General features: G+C 40.9%; 1 protein-coding gene across 1 annotated transcript in view; it reads left to right on the top strand.

The window, feature by feature from the left end:
* pag1 (phosphoprotein membrane anchor with glycosphingolipid microdomains 1) overlaps nt 1-19,208 on the top strand; it is a 52,086-nt gene that overhangs the window by 6,326 nt on the left and 26,552 nt on the right. Inside the window, exons 2-3 of the mRNA XM_030146587.1 lie at nt 6,015-6,246; nt 7,399-7,456. Of these exons, the coding sequence (XP_030002447.1) occupies nt 6,059-6,246; nt 7,399-7,456 (246 nt within the window). The 5' untranslated portion in view covers nt 6,015-6,058. The remainder of the gene's footprint in view (nt 1-6,014; nt 6,247-7,398; nt 7,457-19,208) is intronic.

Below are 19,208 nucleotides of genomic sequence, written 5' to 3'. Positions count from 1 at the left end.
ATATCGATACAGTATTGTGAAAGGAAATATTGCGATATATTGTAGAACCCATATTTTCTTACAGCTCTAATACTGATATGCCAGTGCATACCTACGTTACAGTGCTTTAATATGATGCTGTTGAGTTTCACATAAACAGAGCATGTCAGCTGAGTGCTCTGTCCTTCATTTTGTCCCATGACACATCATAGTTCAAAGTGACAGAATGTGGGCATGTGTATCCTGAGCATGTTCAGACCTTGCAGCAGAGCTCTCCATATGTGATCAGATTTGTCAGGATGAATGTTAATGGGCCTGTCTGTCACTTTGTGCTCATAGTTTTAGTGCTGTTTTGTATTTCTGTGGTTATTACAGACACAGCAGTGATGAGTACCCTCACACATACACTTTCACATGCACCGCATACATGCAGCAAACCACGCACTCATTTGTTTAGAGTATTTTAAGAGCACGTGACCTCAGCCCCACCACACACACAAAGACACACACCGTCCAATAAATAACCAATGACAACATCAGGGATTCCATCAGTTCCACAGAATCCAACTTGTGTTGTTTAGACAGAGGTGTGATGGGGATGGGGATGCTTATTGCTGCGGAGGCTCTGCAGCAGAATGAAGCAGAGCACTGTCTGCACTGCAGTCTGCCACCTGCTCTGCACTGCCACCTGCTGGACATGAGTGGACCATAGGAGGCCAGGATGCACACTGCAAAACCTGTAGCATTTCCTGTGAAAGCAAACTCCAATTCTTGTGAAAACACAATGTTTTTTGCTGAAAACTGAACCAAATAGTTTTTAAAAACTAAAACTAACCAAATTTTCCATACAGTGAACAAAGTAATGATCAAAACGCACACTGGTTATGCTGATGACACGAATGAAAAACACTTGTGGATTTAGTGTTTTGTGTAATGACAAAATTGACAATAAAGTTACAGCTAGTTTTGGCATTACATATTATATCAAAAGTTAACCAAATACTCAACAAAGTGAGCTAAATAATGAACAAAGTTACCAAAAATTAATAATTAAATAATTAAGAAAATTCCTAAAATAATGAATGAAAGTAACAAATGAACAAAATTAATAAAATAAGGAATAAAATTGATGAAATAAACAACAGAAATCATGACAATTAAAACATTGTGTTCAAAGACATGAACAGAAAATGAGGCTAAACTTCACCCTTTTGGTTTTACTAAATGTCAGTTTTAAAATGACAACCTGACTGTAACGTGGAGCTTGTACATTCACTCAGTGCTTCTGGTGTGGTGTGGTTGGTGTGGTTTTCAGTGGTTTCAGACCTTTAAGAATCAGGGATATAAAATCTAAAACTATCACTATTGTCAGTCACTACACCAGTGGTTCCCAGCCTTTTTTTGGCTTGTGACTCCATTTTAACATCCCATATTAATGGCGACCCCAGACATTCAAAACAGAGACTTTTTTTTTTTTGGCTAAAATTGTTTTCAATTGTAATAGTTTGTTATACTATGTTGCAAATAAACATTAACTTTAGACAACATTTAGGCTATATAATGTATATAATGCACCTTTTTAAAATTTTTTATAAAGAAAAGTGTGTGGTGTTTTAATTACAATGACCTACACTACTGGTCAAAACTTTTAGAACACCCCAATTTTTCCAGTTTTGTATTAAAATTCCAGCAGTTCCAGTCCAATGAACAGCTTGAAATGGTACAAAGGTAAGCGGTGAACTGCCAGAGGTAAAAAAAAAAAAAAAAAGGTAAGGTTAAACAAAACTGAAAAATAATGTACATTTCAGAATTATACAAAAAGGCGAACAAGAAATGACAGAGAAATGTCCCAGAAAGTCCAGGTGTCAGTCAGTCCAGTTTCCTTCAGCATCCAAAGGCACTGAAACTGGACTGGAAATGTAGACAGAAGAGGTCTGGAAGAAGCACAGACACAACAGAAGAAGAAGAAGAGTTTAGGACAGAAAACAGCTGGAGTGAGAGGAGACTGACAGGACAACAGCTGAAAGAAGAGAGAAGAGAGAGGAGGAGGAAGAGAGGAGGTCATAGAGGAGGAGGAGAGGAGACTGACAGGACAACAACTGAAAGAAGAGAGAAGAGAGAGGAGGAGGAAGAGAGGAGGTCATAGAGGAGGAGGAGAGGAGACTGACAGGACAACAGCTGAAAGAAGAGAGAAGAGAGAGGAGGAGGAAGAGAGGAGGTCATAGAGGAGGAGGAGAGGAGACTGACAGGACAACAGCTGAAAGAAGAGAGAAGAGAGAGGAGGAGGAAGAGAGGAGGTCATAGAGGAGGAGGAGAGGAGACTGACAGGACAACAACTGAAAGAAGAGAGAAGAGAGAGGAGGAGGAAGAGAGGAGGTCATAGAGGAGGAGGAGAGGAGACTGACAGGACAACAGCTGAAAGAAGAGAGAAGAGAGAGGAGGAGGAAGAGAGGAGGTCATAGAGGAGGAGGAGAGGAGACTGACAGGACAACAGCTGAAAGAAGAGAGAAGAGAGAGGAGGAGGAAGAGAGGAGGTCATAGAGGAGGAGGAGAGGAGACTGACAGGACAACAGCTGAAAGAAGAGAGAAGAGAGAGGAGGAGGAAGAGAGGAGGTCATAGAGGAGGAGGAGAGGAGACTGACAGGACAACAGCCGAAAGAAGAGAGAAGAGAGAGGAGGAGGAAGAGAGGAAGAGTTTACACTAAACAGAGTGAACAGATGAGTTTACACTGAACAGAGTGAACATATGAGTTTACACTGAACAGAGTGAACAGATGAGTTTACACTGAACACACTGAACAGATGAGTTTACACTGAACACACTGAACAGATGAGTTTACACTGAACAGGCTGAACAGATGAGTTTACACTGAACACACTGAACAGACTGAACAGATGAGTTTACACTGAACACACTGAACAGATGAGTTTACACTGAACACACTGAACAGATGAGTTTACACTGAACAGAGTGAACAGATGAGTTTACACTGAACACACTGAACAGATGAGTTTACACTGAACAGGCTGAACATATGAGTTTACACTGAACAGACTGAACATATGAGTTTACACTGAACAGGCTGAACAGATGAGTTTACACTGAACAGAGTGAACAGATGAGTTTACACTGAACACACTGAACAGATGAGTTTACACTGAACAGGCTGAACATATGAGTTTACACTGAACAGACTGAACATATGAGTTTACACTGAACACACTGAACAGATGAGTTTACACTGAACAGACTGAACATATGAGTTTACACTGAACAGGCTGAACATATGAGTTTACACTGAACAGACTGAACATATGAGTTTACACTGAACACACTGAACAGATGAGTTTACACTGAACAGACTGAACATATGAGTTTACACTGAACACACTGAACAGATGAGTTTACACTGAACAGACTGAACATATGAGTTTACACTGAACAGACTGAACAGATGAGTTTACACTGAACAGGCTGAACAGATGAGTTTACACTGAACAGAGTGAACATATGAGTTTACACTGAACAGACTGAACAAACGAGTTTACACTGAACACACTGAACAGATGAGTTTACACTGAACACACTGAACAGATGAGTTTACACTGAACACACTGAACATATGAGTTTACACTGAACAGACTGAACAAACGAGTTTACACTGAACACACTGAACAGATGAGTTTACACTGAACAGACTGAACAAACGAGTTTACACTGAACACACTGAACAGATGAGTTTACACTGAACACACTGAACGTATGAGTTTACACTGAACAGAGTGAACATATGAGTTTACACTGAACAGAGTGAACAGATGAGTTTACACTGAACACACTGAACAGATGAGTTTACACTGAACAGAGTGAACAGATGAGTTTACACTGAACAGACTGAACAGATGAGTTTACACTGAACAGAGTGAACAGATGAGTTTACACTGAACAGACTGAACAGATGAGTTTACACTGAACAGAGTGAACAGATGAGTTTACACTGAACAGACTGAACAGATGAGTTTACACTGAACAGAGTGAACAGATGAGTTTACACTGAACACACTGAACAGATGAGTTTACACTGGGAACAGCAGACTGAACAGTGTCAGGTTCGATCAGTCCAGAACCCCTTCTTCCAGTCTTCAGTAGTCCACTGTTGCTGTTTCATGGTCCAGTCAAGCCTCTTTTTCTTATTCTGAAGTCTCAGCAATGGCTTTAGCTGCAACTGGACCCATCAGACCTGACACTGGAAGTCTGCTGTTCCCAGTGTAAACTCAGACTTGCGTACTCTTCCACTATCTTCTCTGTGCTTTCAGTTGTTGTCCTGTCAGTCTCCTCTCCTCCTCCTCTATGACCTCCTCTCTTCCTCCTCTTCTCTCTTCTCTCTTCTTTCAGCTGTTGTCCTGTCAGTCTCCTCTCCTCCTCCTCTGTGACCTCCTCTCTTCCTCCTCCTCTCTCTTCTCTCTTCTTTCAGCTGTTGTCCTGTCAGTCTCCTCTCCTCCTCCTCTATGACCTCCTCTCTTCCTCCTCCTCTCTCTTCTCTCTTCTTTCAGCTGTTGTCCTGTCAGTCTCCTCTCCTCCTCCTCTATGACCTCCTCTCTTCCTCCTCCTCTCTCTTCTCTCTTCTTTCAGCTGTTGTCCTGTCAGTCTCCTCTCCTCCTCCTCTATGACCTCCTCTCTTCCTCCTCCTCTCTCTTCTCTCTTCTTTCAGCTGTTGTCCTGTCAGTCTCCTCTCCTCCTCCTCTATGACCTCCTCTCTTCCTCCTCCTCTCTCTTCTCTCTTCTTTCAGCTGTTGTCCTGTCAGTCTCCTCTCCTCCTCCTCTATGACCTCCTCTCTTCCTCCTCCTCTCTCTTCTCTCTTCTTTCAGCTGTTGTCCTGTCAGTCTCCTCTCCTCCTCCTCTATGACCTCCTCTCTTCCTCCTCCTCTCTCTTCTCTCTTCTTTCAGCTGTTGTCCTGTCAGTCTCCTCTCCTCCTCCTCTATGACCTCCTCTCTTCCTCCTCCTCTCTCTTCTCTCTTCTTTCAGCTGTTGTCCTGTCAGTCTCCTCTCCTCCTCCTCTATGACCTCCTCTCTTCCTCCTCCTCTCTCTTCTCTCTTCTTTCAGCTGTTGTCCTGTCAGTCTCCTCTCCTCCTCCTCTATGACCTCCTCTCTTCCTCCTCCTCTCTCTTCTCTCTTCTTTCAGCTGTTGTCCTGTCAGTCTCCTCTCACTCCAGCTGTTTCTGTCCTAAACTCTTCTTCTTCTTCTGTTGTGTCTGTGCTTCTTCCAGACCTCTTCTGTCTGCATTTCCAGTCCAGTTTCAGTGCCTTTGGATGCTGAAGGAAACTGGACTGACTGACACCTGGACTTTCTTGGACATTTCTCTGGAGGACACACCTACAGTTTTCAGTCTTCTAATGCTCTGTCTCTCTTCTATGGTTAATTGCCTTTTCCTCTTTTCCATTATTATAGTACCACACTCCTTTCTGCAGTCCAGTACTGTTCCAGTACTGCTCCATGGGTCTGGTACCACAGTGAGTTCCACACTCCTGTTCTGCAGACACAGGGGGTGGAAGGAATTCACAAACGCTGGGACACCTGGAGGAATTGAACCACCAACTTTCCAGGCTTGATCAACCTCCACTGCTGCAGAACTGCTTTACGTTGTTAACCCATTTCTTGTTCGCCTTTTTGTATAATCCTTAAATGTACATTATTTTTCAGTTTTGTTTAACCTTACCTTTTTTTTTTTTTTTTTTTTTTTTATCTCTGGCAGTTCACCGCTTACTTTTGTACCATTTCAGCTGTTCATTGGACTGGAACTGCTGGAATTTGCATACAAAACTGGAAAAATTAGGGTGTTCTAAAACTTTTGACCAGTAGTGTATATACTGAATCATTACAACATATTTTTTTATTAGTAATTTTTTTAATCAATTACTAGAAACTTCAGGCGACCCCAGGCGGAATCCCTCCCGACCCCAAGGTTGAAAAACACTGCGCTACACTGTACTCGCTTTTAACCCAAATATCCTGTGTGTTGTGTTTCTGCAGCCTGTCGCCATCCGATGCCCCCCCCCCCCACAGTGTGATGCATCATGGCTCCGGTGCTGAATGGAGTGTGGTGGGGGCCCGAGGCGGGCGTCGTTGGTTCAGGGGCAGCGGCCGCCGGCAGTGTAGCGTCCTGGTTGGGCAGTGAACAGCTGGTCCTGGTCTGCACCCTCAGCACCCTCACTGCTCTTCTACTGGTGTCGGTGCTGCTGCTGCTGTGTGCCGGCTGCCAGGGGTGAGCACTACACACACACACACACACAAGGAAACAAACCAAGAACCAGTTCAGCACTGGTTCTAGGACATAGGTACCAGGAAAGGCTGGTATGTGGAGCACTTCCTGGTTTTATGTCTGCATCAAATATTTATTTTTGTTTTTGGAGTACTGGCTATATGAGTATCTGAGAGGGCATTTGTCAAGACACTTATTTGCATGGAAACAATAAGGAAGAGAAGTGCTAAATGACAACAAATCAAAACCACAGGAGGATATTCATCTACACAATAATAGTAATAAATGATGGTGAAAGTTGGCTTTGCGCAACATGAAGGTAAACATTTCGTACAGGTAACTAAAGGCTCTAGCTCCTACTGTACTTTTACAGACCCTGGGAACTACCAGTAGACCTGCATTCACAGAGTGAAGTGTTCTGTTTGGATGGTACGGTAGAGCAGATCTTCTGTTGACCAAAGGGTTGGTGGTTCAAATCCTGACTCTGACTGCACACATGTGGAAGTGCCCTAAATTGCTCCCAGTAGGGTCTGGCAGCTGCCTGCTGGTGTGTATGGGTGAATGTGAGGCCTTGCAGAGCACTCTGAGCACCAGGAATGTGTATAAAATACGTTCTAGAAGTGCAGTCCATTTACCATACCATGTACGTAAGAGGGAGGATTTTAAATGGAATTCTAAACTCAACTGGAAGCCAGTGAAGGGCTTGGAGCACGGGGGTGATGTGCTCTCTTTTATTAGTTTCTGTTATAACAGTCGTGCCACTGCGTTCTGAATCACAGGTGAACTTTTAGGACACGCTGCGAGTAGGGAGTTACAGTAATCTAGTCTGGATGTAACAAATGCATGTATCAATTTTTCAGCATCATTTTTAGACAGAATATTTGTAATTTTGCCTATGTTACGCAGGTGGAAGACAGCAGTTCTGCAGTCTTGGTTAATATGGTTTCCATCTGCACACACTTTATATCTTATATCAAATGATAAGTGTTGATTTTGAGCTCAGATACTCATAGAAGGGCTCAGTGTGGACACTCATAATGTTATAGTCATCATGATAATTCCAGCTCTGGACAGCTCTTAACAAATACAAAGCTCATATAAACCACAAAAACATTTAAGTGTCATCAGTGCCCTTCTCCCTTTTCTGTATTTCAGGCAGAAGAAAGCAGTGAATGGCCATCCAGCAGGAGACCATGAGAACCTCATGAATGGCGTAAGTAACAGAACAGAGAAGGGATTTGGAAAAGACTGATGGACTGTCGGAAAACCCCTGAGATGAGAAACTCACACTGACACTGGGGATTTACTTCTTTACATGTAGTTTTGATTCAATTTCAAGGTTCAAGGTTCCTTTATTTGTAGCTGTGGGTAGATTGGTTTTGCAGTCGAGGTGATTACTTTAGCATTACAGCAAAACATACAATGAACCTGTTAGGCAGGTACTTGATCGAGCTTCCAGACAAGACAAAAACACAAGACAAAAAGTGCTCAGTGTTCCACCATTCATCAGTATAGCAGCATGGATAAGTAAAAGAATAAAATAAATAAATAAGATCAAATAAATAAAAACAAGATGCAATAAAACACAATAAAAACCCCAGAGAAGATAAAAACAGTCTGGGATAAAAACCAGGATAAAAACATAAAATTTTAAAATTAGAAGTCACAATAATGATAAATAGAGCAAAGAAATAGAATAAATAACTAAAATAAATTAATAAAGTGCAATGTCACTACTTCTTACTGAACTCAGTGACGGCGACAGGAACACAGCTGTTTTTCTAAACGCTGTGTCCTGCACCTGAGGACTAAGAACCTCCACCCAGAGGAAAGGAGCTGAAATTCACCTCCTAAAGGACGGGATTCATTATTAAGAATTGATGAAACCATCATCTGTACCTGTTTAGTGTACAGGGAGGCGGGACAAGACTGGGACTGACCAATCAGGCGACTGGATTATCTGACTCTTTGATTCAGTGACTTTTTCTCTGAAGTGAGGTCTGACCGAACCACGGCACCAGGCAAAAAGAGAAGACAGACTCAATAAAGGAATGATAAAACAAAGTCAAAATGGTTCGGACTTGGGGCTTTGGGCTTCGTAGCAGCTGACTGTGGTGCTTCCTGTGCAGGACCATCTCTGTCACTGCTGAAGTGAACACACAGGTAGTTGTATGTTTCAACCACTGCAACTTTAAATCCATTTGGAAATGAACCCTCCCAGCCCAGTGTTTAGAATTTTGAATTTTTGCTGAATTTTTGAAATGGTATAAATTTGCCTTTACTTATAATGGGCCATAATTTCGTGGCTCATAACATGGAAATTGTTGGAAATATCAGTATAGTTACTGTTGAGCACTGATAGGAAGTCATATATGGACTTTGATTTAATTATATGAGTTCTCCTCCAGTGAAAGAACCACCCACTTCTATAGAGGGTCTGCACGTGATGTCAGCGCTGGCGGAAGTCACCGTGGTTCCGCCCACTGAGTGTCAGTGGTGCCCTGCTGGTCCACAGCAGTAGTATCTGTGTTGGATAAAGGACTGGATCTGAACTAGACTCAGTAAATCTGCTCAGTCCCAGTAGATCATGCATATATTCACTGGGGTCAGTCCACGGTCTACTGGAAATGACCTTTGGATCAGCTGGTTCTGGTCCTAGTTTTGGACCCTTTGGATCAGCTGGTTCTGGTCCTAGTTTTGGACCCTTTGGATCAGCTGGTTCTGGGCCCTAGTTTTGGACCCTTTGGATCAGCTGGTTCTGGTCCTAGTTTTGGACCCTTTGGATCAGCTGGTTCTGGGCCCTAGTTTTGGACCCTTTGGATCAGCTGGTTCTGGTCCTAGTTTTGGACCCTTTGGATCAGCTGGTTCTGGGCCCTAGTTTTGGACCCTTTGGATCAGCTGGTTCTGGTCCTAGTTTTGGAGCCTTTGGATCAGCTGGTTCTGGGTCCTAGGTTTAGACCCTTTGGATCAGCTGGTTCTGGGCCCTAGTTTTGGACCCTTTGGATCAGCTGGTTCTGGTCCTAGTTTTGGAGCCTTTGGATCAGCTGGTTCTGGTCCCTAGTTTTAGACCCTTTGGATCAGCTGGTTCTGGTCCTAGTTTTGGAGCCTTTGGATCAGCTGGTTCTGGGCCCTAGTTTTAGACCCTTTGGATCAGCTGGTTCTGGTCCTAGTTTTGGAGCCTTTGGATCAGCTGGTTCTGGGCCCTAGTTTTAGACCCTTTGGATCAGCTGGTTCTGGGCCCTAGTTTGGACCCTGGTTGTCAGTCCTGATGAAACCATGTATATTAGTTTCAGGTCCAAATAGCGCTGACCCCCTCCCCCCTGGATCAGGTCTGGATCCTCCATGTGGGTCCACATGTCAGTGTTCATGGACCACTTGTTCTTTGGTAGCTCGTACAGATCCATGTCCAGTCCAACTGTCCTTCATTTAATTTCAGATTTCCCATGGTCCTTTGCTCTGGCTGTGTTTACTGCTATACTCCGTCATGTTGAGCAGGTTGGTTTAAGACACTCAGTCTGACTGAGAGGGGCGTGGCCTGGGGGGAAGAGACAGATGTGCAGACCCTCTATTGGGAGATTGATCTCCTGCGTCCAGACCACAGGACTCTAACATAGCGGCTGAATGTGACAACCTTGAAATTTTACGTTGTTATGGACTCTTGATAGAACATGGTACAGGGACATGGGTCCTGGTTTTTTAGATGGGCTAACTCTTGCTAACAGAGCACTTGTGGGAAATCCCACTGCCTAACATTCTCAAAGCATTTGTTTTCATATTAGAATTTGCTTTGAGCTCACTGGGTTTATAAATTCAGTAAAAAAAAAAAAACAAAAAAAAAAGGAAAATGACATGCAAATTTCAACTCTAGCTATCTTGGGGTGACCATATTTTGATTTCCAAAAAAGAGGACACTTGAGATACTTAAATGATCAAATGCTACGTAAGTACTGTAGTATTCTGTGCAAAGCACCCATAACCCCGCAGAAAATATTTCAATGAAACAGGCCTCTTGGGATTATTTTGTTATTTTAGCTGAAGAAGTGTCATAAAAGCTGCTGTGTGTATGCACTTGTGTCTTTTTTTTTTTTTTCACAGGAATACTTCTACTTTCAAGATCTGGCAAGATCTTTTGGTACAGTTTTGATTTACTGTGTGTTTTAGGTGTCATAACAGGGTGGAATAACATTTAGTACCAGGCAGAATACTGTTAAAACTGCACTTCAGTTTCTTTGTTGTTGTTCAAGTTGTTCATGTTTGTTCAGGTCATTCACATTTTGTTCCTAAAGGATAATTTGTTAATGTAAATATTTTTATAATTTAATGGGTTTTTTGCAGATAGATAGAATAGCTAGAGAGAGAGAGAGAGAGAGAGAGAGAATAGACAGTGAGATAGAGAAAGAGAGAGAGAGAGAGAGAGAGAATAGACAGCAAGAGAGAGAGAGAGAGATAGAGTGAGAGAGAGAGACAGATAGATAGATAGATAGATAGATAGATAGATAGATAGATAGATAGATAGATAGATAGATGTTTTCATCATGTAGGTTCATATGCTGTTGTTTTCCTTCAGCTCATATTGGTTTGTATGTGACCTGTGAACTGACACACGTTTGACACCTGTAACTCTAACTTCAGTATCATGTCTGTGTACTGTGGGCCAGATCGGAACCTTTGGTGGGCCAGATCTGACCCTTTGGTGGGCCAGACCAGAACCTTTGGTGGGCCAGACCAGAACCTTTGGTGGGCCAGATCTGAACCTTTGGTGGGCCAGACCAGAACCTTTGGTGGGCCAGATCTGAACCTTTGGTGGGCCAGATCTGAACCTTTGGTGGGCCAGACCAGAACCTTTGGTGGGCCAGACCAGAACCTTTGGTGGGCCAGATCTGAACCTTTGGTGGGCCAGACCAGAACCTTTGGTGGGCCAGACCAGAACCTTTGGTGGGCCAGATCTGAACCTTTGGTGGGCCAGATCTGAACCTTTGGTGGGCCAGACCAGAACCTTTGGTGGGCCAGATCTGAACCTTTGGTGGGCCAGATCTGAACCTTTGTGACAGAGTTACAGTCATCAAAACAGCTGACATGTTCTCTAATTTATAAATCCCACCTGGACACTCCAGACAGGACGTGAAAAGAGGACATGTCCAGGCAAAAAAAGGACATTTGGTCACCCTCGCTGTGCCCAGACTTGTCCTTCTCAGTGTGACAGAAGTGCACACTGTGTCATCTTCAACATCATGTCATGTACGTGGACAGTAATTATCAACTGCCACTTCAGTTACAGAGCAGTATTTAAGTGACAGATCTCAGCCGTTCGGCTGCTAAATGACGTGATGGTACTGCTGTACTCTGTCCCTCTCTTTGGGTTGGTGTGTTGGTGTGTGTTGGCGTTGGCATGTTTCCACAGTTCCTCTTTGTGGCTGGTGGATGTTTCCTCTGTGACCTTTCAGCAGCAGTGCCATTGAAATGTGGTCCGACGGTTTCAGGACGGGCCTGTTGAAATGACGGACTGTGTCAAAGGCTGACAGGTCACATGGTGTTGTGGTCTTTGGGTTTCACCGTCTCTGTTGGAGCCATTTATATTATTCATACATTTTTTGGATAATGGTAAATCTAAATAAGGCCAATGGTCATATTGATTAATGAATTATGATTGATTTCATATTGTTTTCAGCTGCTCACGTCCTCCTCCTGGTCGGACCGTCCTCCTCCTGTGATCAGGGACAGAGGACAGCTGGTTCTGCTCTTGGTCTGACTGTCAAGTGGAAGGAGTGAGGAGTGAGACAGTTTATCTACCGCTAAATATACACCAAATACTCTATATCTCCTAAAGAAGGTTTTTTTTGTTTGATTATTGTGAAGTTGAAGTCAACCACGGAGAATATTTTTGTTGGTGAAAATAAATTCAGATCATTTTGAATATAGAAATATCTCTGCGAGTGCTTATTGAGGTTTTGCACAAACGTCACATGATCACGTGGTTTTCTGTTTACGCCGCCATATTGGTAGGCGAGCTTTCCTTGGCTCGTACAGCGTGTTAAAGGATGGACCTGCTGAACTCCTGTGTGCTGTTTATTCCTTCTCTTTCACCAGTATCAGTTCTGCATACAGACCACTGGGTTCCACTGGTGTCAGTGCTGGTTCTGTTCTGCCCACCGCTGTTTACAGTTATTACCGCAGTTAGCCTAGCTTCTCAGTACAGTTAGCCTGTGTGTCTGTTTCGCTTAGCGGTGTGGAAAAACAGAACTGTCCTCATGTGGTCTGGTGCTTTCAGAGCCCTTTAAACCTACAGGAGGACTTCCCCTGGACTATCACCTACAGACAGAGTGTCTGTGGATCTACCTGCTCCCTTTAGTTTCCTCAGCTGGGTGAGGCAGATGGAAGTGGGCGGAGCTACGGCGGGCGACACCTCTGAGTTCATCTGGAGCTGGAGACAACCCCCCCCGTCTGTGCCAGTCTGCTGTAACTATGGGACAGCCTTCCACATGAGGTCCCGTCAAATTATGCGGCCGTGAAAGAGAAGATGGGAGGGGCTTTAGGACACAGACAGTTCACGGAGCGTTTCAGAGCTAACATATGGGCTCGTTCACCAGTTCTGGGGCGGAGCCTGCAGGTGTACGGCTGATGTGAGCCGGCTGGAGCTGAGAACACTGGTTTTACCTCCGAGTTTCACAGGCATCACTGTGTTTCGTAAACATGTAAACTCATCTATGGTTCCTTTATCACAAGCAGACAGACTTACAAATAACAAAACACGCAAACACCAGTCCAAAGAAAAACAAGTTATAAAGCAACAGTTCGGACTTTCTGGATCCAGATAGCGTGCCTACCAATATGGCGGTGTAAACAACAATCACATGACCAGTGACGTCAGCAGCAAGTCCTCAGTTAAGGAATTTAGTGAGTCATAGACCTCCTCCTCAGACTACTGTACTGTTTTTATTTTTTACCCTTTTTCTGTTTGAATGCAAGAGTAGCAGTAACAGTGTCCCATACAACCACATCTCAGTGCTGTGGGGGGGGTGGGGGGGGCTCCCTGTACGCTCACTGCCCATCCTGGTTGTTCAGTATGTGCTTTGGTTCATTTTAAAGGATGGAAATGGAGAGCAGAGCGTTTCATTTTTTGTTTTTGGGAGTTGAACTATGACGGCCTACATTAGAATTCATCAGGGTAAAAACAGAAAATCTCAATATTTTTTCCACATCTTTCAAATTAATTCTTGATTCACCCTGAAAAAATACATTTGTTGATTTGTTGTTTATTATTTGTTGTTGTATGATTATTTTTGTTTATTCTATTCATTTCGTTGATTGCTTTTGCTCATTTTGTTGCTTAATTTATCTTATATTGTTTATTTTTACATTTTTCTTTATTTCCTTGGTTATTTTTTTTTTTTTTTACAATTTTTTATTATGTTGCTTTTAGTTTTCCAATTGTCTTTATTAACTCATTATTTTATTCATCATGTTGATTGTATTTGCTCATTTTATTGCTTATTTTATCTTGTTTCATTCATTTTTTGAATTTTGTTTTTTTCATTTGTTTTTTTATCATTTTAATTTATTTTGTTGTTTTTCTTTTGCTCATTTTCTTTATTATCTTGTTCATTTTTTTGGTGTTAATTTTGTTTATTATTTGTTCATTTTGCTGTAATAAGGTGAAAGCAAGAACAAAAAATCCTTGATTTAATTTTTTTGTTTTCTCTGAAAATCTCTACATTTTCTTCCTACAGCTTTGAAAATATTGATGTTTCCTCTGACAAAGCACGGAAAGAACAGCTTTATAAATGTGATGTAAAAGTAAAAACTAAAAATCTGTCAAAACTCACATGAACAATAACTAACACACAGATTAAGACACAACAATTAATGAAGAACTGAAATGCTAAGAGCAAACGATCAAGTTATGTTGAAGGACCGTTATATTGGATTTCTATAGAAAATCACAAGTAATAATAATAAGAATTTCCAAAGGTGTACATCTTGTAGTGATTACACATTGTCTTGAATCAAACAATGTGACAGAAAAGCAGTCTTTTTTTCCAACTTTCTTGAACATATTTGAGTATACAATACATACATTTTGAACAAACAAGCAACAAGATGTCAAAAAGGAAAAAGCATTTCAGCAAATAAGTTTAAGAAAATAATGCATAGATTTATGGACACAAAGCAGAATAGACAAATAATAGTATAAAAATAAATAAATGAAAATAACAAATCTAAAATAAATAAATGCAACAGAGACTTCAGTCTGTTTTAAAGAATTATTTATAAATTGCCAGGGTGCTAGTGCTTTTTTTTGTTAAAGATAAATTCTAAAGATTTAATATATTTTTCAAATTCCATCAGGAAGATTGTAAAATTTGGGTGTGTTTTGGTATATTTATTTTTATGTATATGAAATTTTCCAAATAAAATGATCAAATTTACAACAAATTCTAAATTGCAAATGTCATGTTTAAAATATGTAATTACATTTTGGGATGTTATAGTTATCTTTTCATTACTTTTATATAAGATATATTTTTTTCAATTTTAAACCGGAAGTTGAAGAGTGTTCACACAGAAAGAATAAGTGTAGAGTAGTTTCAGGACAAGAATGACAAAAGTTACACATTTCTTCCACTTCAAAAAATCGAGATAAAATAGCATTGGAGGGATATACGTTATGTCAAATCTGTAGATGTATAATTCTAATTTGGTTAGTATTTATGTGGTAATGTCCAGGCTTTTGACCACTCAGTTTTACAGAAAGTTGAGTTCCATAATGTTTTACCTCTTGGGGAAATTTTCCTCTTTTCATGCAGTGCAGTGTGTATATGCTTGTTATTACAGCTCGAGCTAAAAATATTAATGCCATTAATCTGACAGAAAAGCAGTCTGGGTCATAAAATAGTTAAAGATGACATCATGGACAGCAAAGGTTATGAGCATAATTGGCCACTAGGTGGGGTTGTGCAGCTGTTGGTGCACAATCTGACTGGACACTGAAGAAAAACAACAACCTGAAACAAAGATGTGACTGTTACCGGTGGTATTTAGAGGGAATTTGTCATATTATCACTAATAGAAAAGGAGCGATGAAAAATCAACGCTGCGTCTACTTGAAATGTCCTGATCACTTCAGATAATCTTATCACTGACAGATATTTTGAGCTGATGACAGTCTGGATGGGAGTGTCATCTACTCACTATAGAAACGGATTATATCAGGGATTCAGGTTTTTGTCTTTTCACTGTTTAATTAGTATAGCTGGTTTTCTTTTCCCTGCTATGTGGTGTGGATCATTCAGGAGAACATGCATTCCAGACTGTTACAATACAGTACTGTGCAAAAGTCCTAGTCCAACATTAGATTTAATGGTTTCGTAAAGTTTTAATGACCACACATATGAATTTCTCAGTCTCTGTATTAAGCTACAATCTGGATATATGCAAAGTACAGCGATGAAAAAAAATGTAGGGAAAAAACAGCTTCTATAAACCAAAGTGGTAGTATTTACTGTGACCTCCATTTGCACTTCATTTCATTTCATTTATTCAGATCCCCATTAGCAACTGAATCATCAGTGGCTATTCTTCCTGGGGCCTCCTCTACATTACATTACAATTTTAATTATTTACATTAATCTTACACCATTCACACCCACCCACACACACCCACACAAACACACACACACACACACACACACACAAACAGGACATATATAAAAGCCCAATGCAATAAAAATAAACAAACAAAATAAGTCCTATACATTTGTACTCCTTCACCAAACAGTAACTGTCTGATACAAATCATAAGACATCTTTCAATATTATCAGTACTCTTTCCGTTTCTTTGCTGTTGTATAAACAAGGAAAGTTTTCATTTCTTTTGAAAACATTCTGTCATTTTCCAACAACACAAACCCTGGCAATCCATTCCATGCAACTAAAAACAGTTTGCTGTACCTGATTTGCTCAGCCTAAAGGCAGAGCACTTAACATGTTTTTAACCCTTTTGTTCAGACAATATGAGCTTTATTTTGTTCATTTTCTGATGTTTTATACCAGGTTTCATTCAACACATGTCAGATGCTTCTGTTTGTGCTGCTTGTTTTTATGGAGACTGGGTTTACATTTAGTAGTGACTTTAACCTTTAGAACCCACTTAATTCAGTTTTTGTTTGTCTTTTATGGCTGTGCAAATATCTCCTGTATTTTCCTGTGGTATCTGAAGAAAAGAAAATGAGAAGTACATATGCTCATTACAACCCTGCTGAAGTAGTAAAGATAAAGGTGGCCAAAGACGTTTGCACAGTGCACTACATTAAGCTGTATAAAGCCGTATCATTTAATCATTGAATAACCCTAATTACTATCACCACTTATCCACTACTTACCTTTGGATTTTCCTGCAATGCTTCAGCAACAAAAAATATTTTTCTATGGTTGTTTTCAGACCAAGGACCATATATGTGTTACAATGTGTGTATTTGGGCAACTTAGTTTTGGTTTCACACTGCAATTTTGGCATCGGACTAATATGTCCTTTTGTCATCATGTGCATTGGATATTGGCAGATTGTTATTTGAGCCCTTTTTTTAACTTCTTTGTTTTTGCTTTTTATATTTCTGCCTATATTTATTTGATTGATCCAAAAGACAAAACTATCCAAAATGTGTTTTCACACTGTGAATAAACCATGCCATGGTTTGGTTTGATACAGGCCTCTTTGGTCCGACGGTTCGGTTCACATTGTGGTTTCACATTTTGGATCAAAGTGGAAAATCTGAAAGTCCAGACATCGATGTGAAAGCGAGTCAAAACTCAGACTTGGATTTGGTTATAAATCGTCCTTTGAGAATCAACTGCTTCTATGTCCACTTTTTGCAGAAGGGGAGTTAAACATATCAGGACATTCTAAATTCATTTCAGTTTCTGTCCCAAAGTTCTTAGCTCCAAGCTAAACATCTACACACACTCACACCTAGAAACATTTAGTTCTATGACCTGAGTGGAGCTGGTTTCAGATCAGGTAGTTCTATGTCCAAGGAGCCAATCAGGGGCCAGACCTGGATCATGTGACATTCACTCAAAAAAGATGTATGCCCAGAAAATACATGGAGGGGGTCTGAAATGGACTGAGACATGTTTCCTTTCTGCCGTTGATGCCTCAGTAAGGCATTTGGATCCTGGTAAAAGTTTGAAATGATTGGTGTGAACAGGGCTGTCATGGAAATAGTTTAGTTTAATGTTTGTTCACAGTAGTTCAGTGTTCGAATGTGTCATTTTTAGACGGCCAAGGCTGTCCCAGAGTCAGGTCTGAGAAGGAGGCTCACAGATAAACTTGTGTATTTGAGTCAGTTTAGATTTGAGTGGATGAGGCATTTGGACGCAAAATGTGTCATTTGTGGATCAGTTTTCTTTTTCATCCTTTCATTCTTTCAGACTAGATTTTGCTCAAGTGTCCAATATTGTCCTCCTCAGGTTTAAATGAGAATGTGTCTCATTTACAGACTTGTCATTGATTTGATAGAATCATTTTATCTGTGAACGTAGATTTAATTTTGAGGCAATTTTTGCATTTCATACACTTTTTTTCTAATTTTTATTTTTTATGTTCTGGATTCTGGTCCAGTGGTCAGTGTTGTCCGGTATCAGGTTCAAATGAGGATGTGTCTCATTCATGGACTTTTATCTGAGTGGACTCAGAATGTTCACTCCTCATCACTCCTCAGTCTTAAAGGTGGTTCATGCTGTTCCACATCATCTGCCTCCATTCCACAACTAATTCTCCTCCTTTGAGGATTGAAGTATGGCTGAAAATGCTTGTTTTCCATGAAAACTGAGTGAACACAGGTTCCTCAGGTCCTCCAGGTGTCTGAACACATTTATTCACCATTCTACCTTTAATGAAAAAGGACAGATGTGCTCATTTTAGTTGTCCACCTTAAATGCATGTGGATTGGAAAACACTAGCAGAGGAGGGTTTTTAATGTTCCATTTTGTGACATCAGTATAAAATCCATGTAATCAGTGACTAAAACGTTCTTAGTTTGTTCATAACTTTTTTCAAACAGCTGTGGTGGACATAGAACTTCCTGCTTTGGATCATCAGTGACACCTGTAAAGGCACCAGCTCCTCTGGTGGACATAGAACATGTGGACCAGGGACAACTTCCAGACCTTGGAATCACAAAGTTCTATGTCCATTTTTGACTTCTTCTATCTGTAAGCCTGTGGAGATTTAGAACATGTGAACAATATGTTTAGGGTTCCTTCCACAGTCAACACTATTCCACACAAAAGATGACTGATAACTGCAAATATCACAGATCAGACAGGTGACATTTTCAAACTCTGTTTTCTAAAAAAAATGAGGAAAAGTGGACGTAGAACCAGCCGATTCTCAAGGGACGAAATGACTCTTAAAACTGTTAGAAATCTAACTGTCTGATCCACGTAGATACCCCTCTAGGAAGACTGTGCCCCTTGTAGCTTTAACCTTCTTTGTGGAAGCAGAAGTAAACAAGGACAATAATGAAAGCGTTTTCTGAGGTGAACTACTAATGCTGTCACTTTTTCATCTTCTGTTGAACACTAACTTGCTTGACTTCTTTTCTTACTGATTAAGAAGTTTGACAAACATAATGTATCTGTGAGAGCCCCTCATACCAAAACGACTCCTGTCATAATCCCAATAACATCCAACTGGGACATGAATGAACAGTGGCATGTCTTTAGCAGTTCAGTTTTAACCACTAGCACAAATCCAAGACATGCCGTGGTAGTGAGTGAATATACACTACATTTGATTAAGCGTGCACATATAATGAGCTGAAGGTGATGTATAATTTTAGTCCAATCTAGGAAAAGCAGGCATGAAGATTGTAACCACAACTAAGGACCTGGATTGTATTTTGTGTTTTGAGTAATGTGCAGCTAGAAGAAGCTAAGACGAGTGTTCTCTTTGCATTCATGTCTGG

The sequence above is a fragment of the Sphaeramia orbicularis genome, chromosome 11 (genome assembly GCF_902148855.1).
Source record: "Sphaeramia orbicularis chromosome 11, fSphaOr1.1, whole genome shotgun sequence".
Classification (NCBI taxonomy): Eukaryota; Metazoa; Chordata; class Actinopteri; order Kurtiformes; family Apogonidae; genus Sphaeramia; species Sphaeramia orbicularis.
This window is presented reverse-complemented; position numbering and strand designations above follow the sequence as displayed.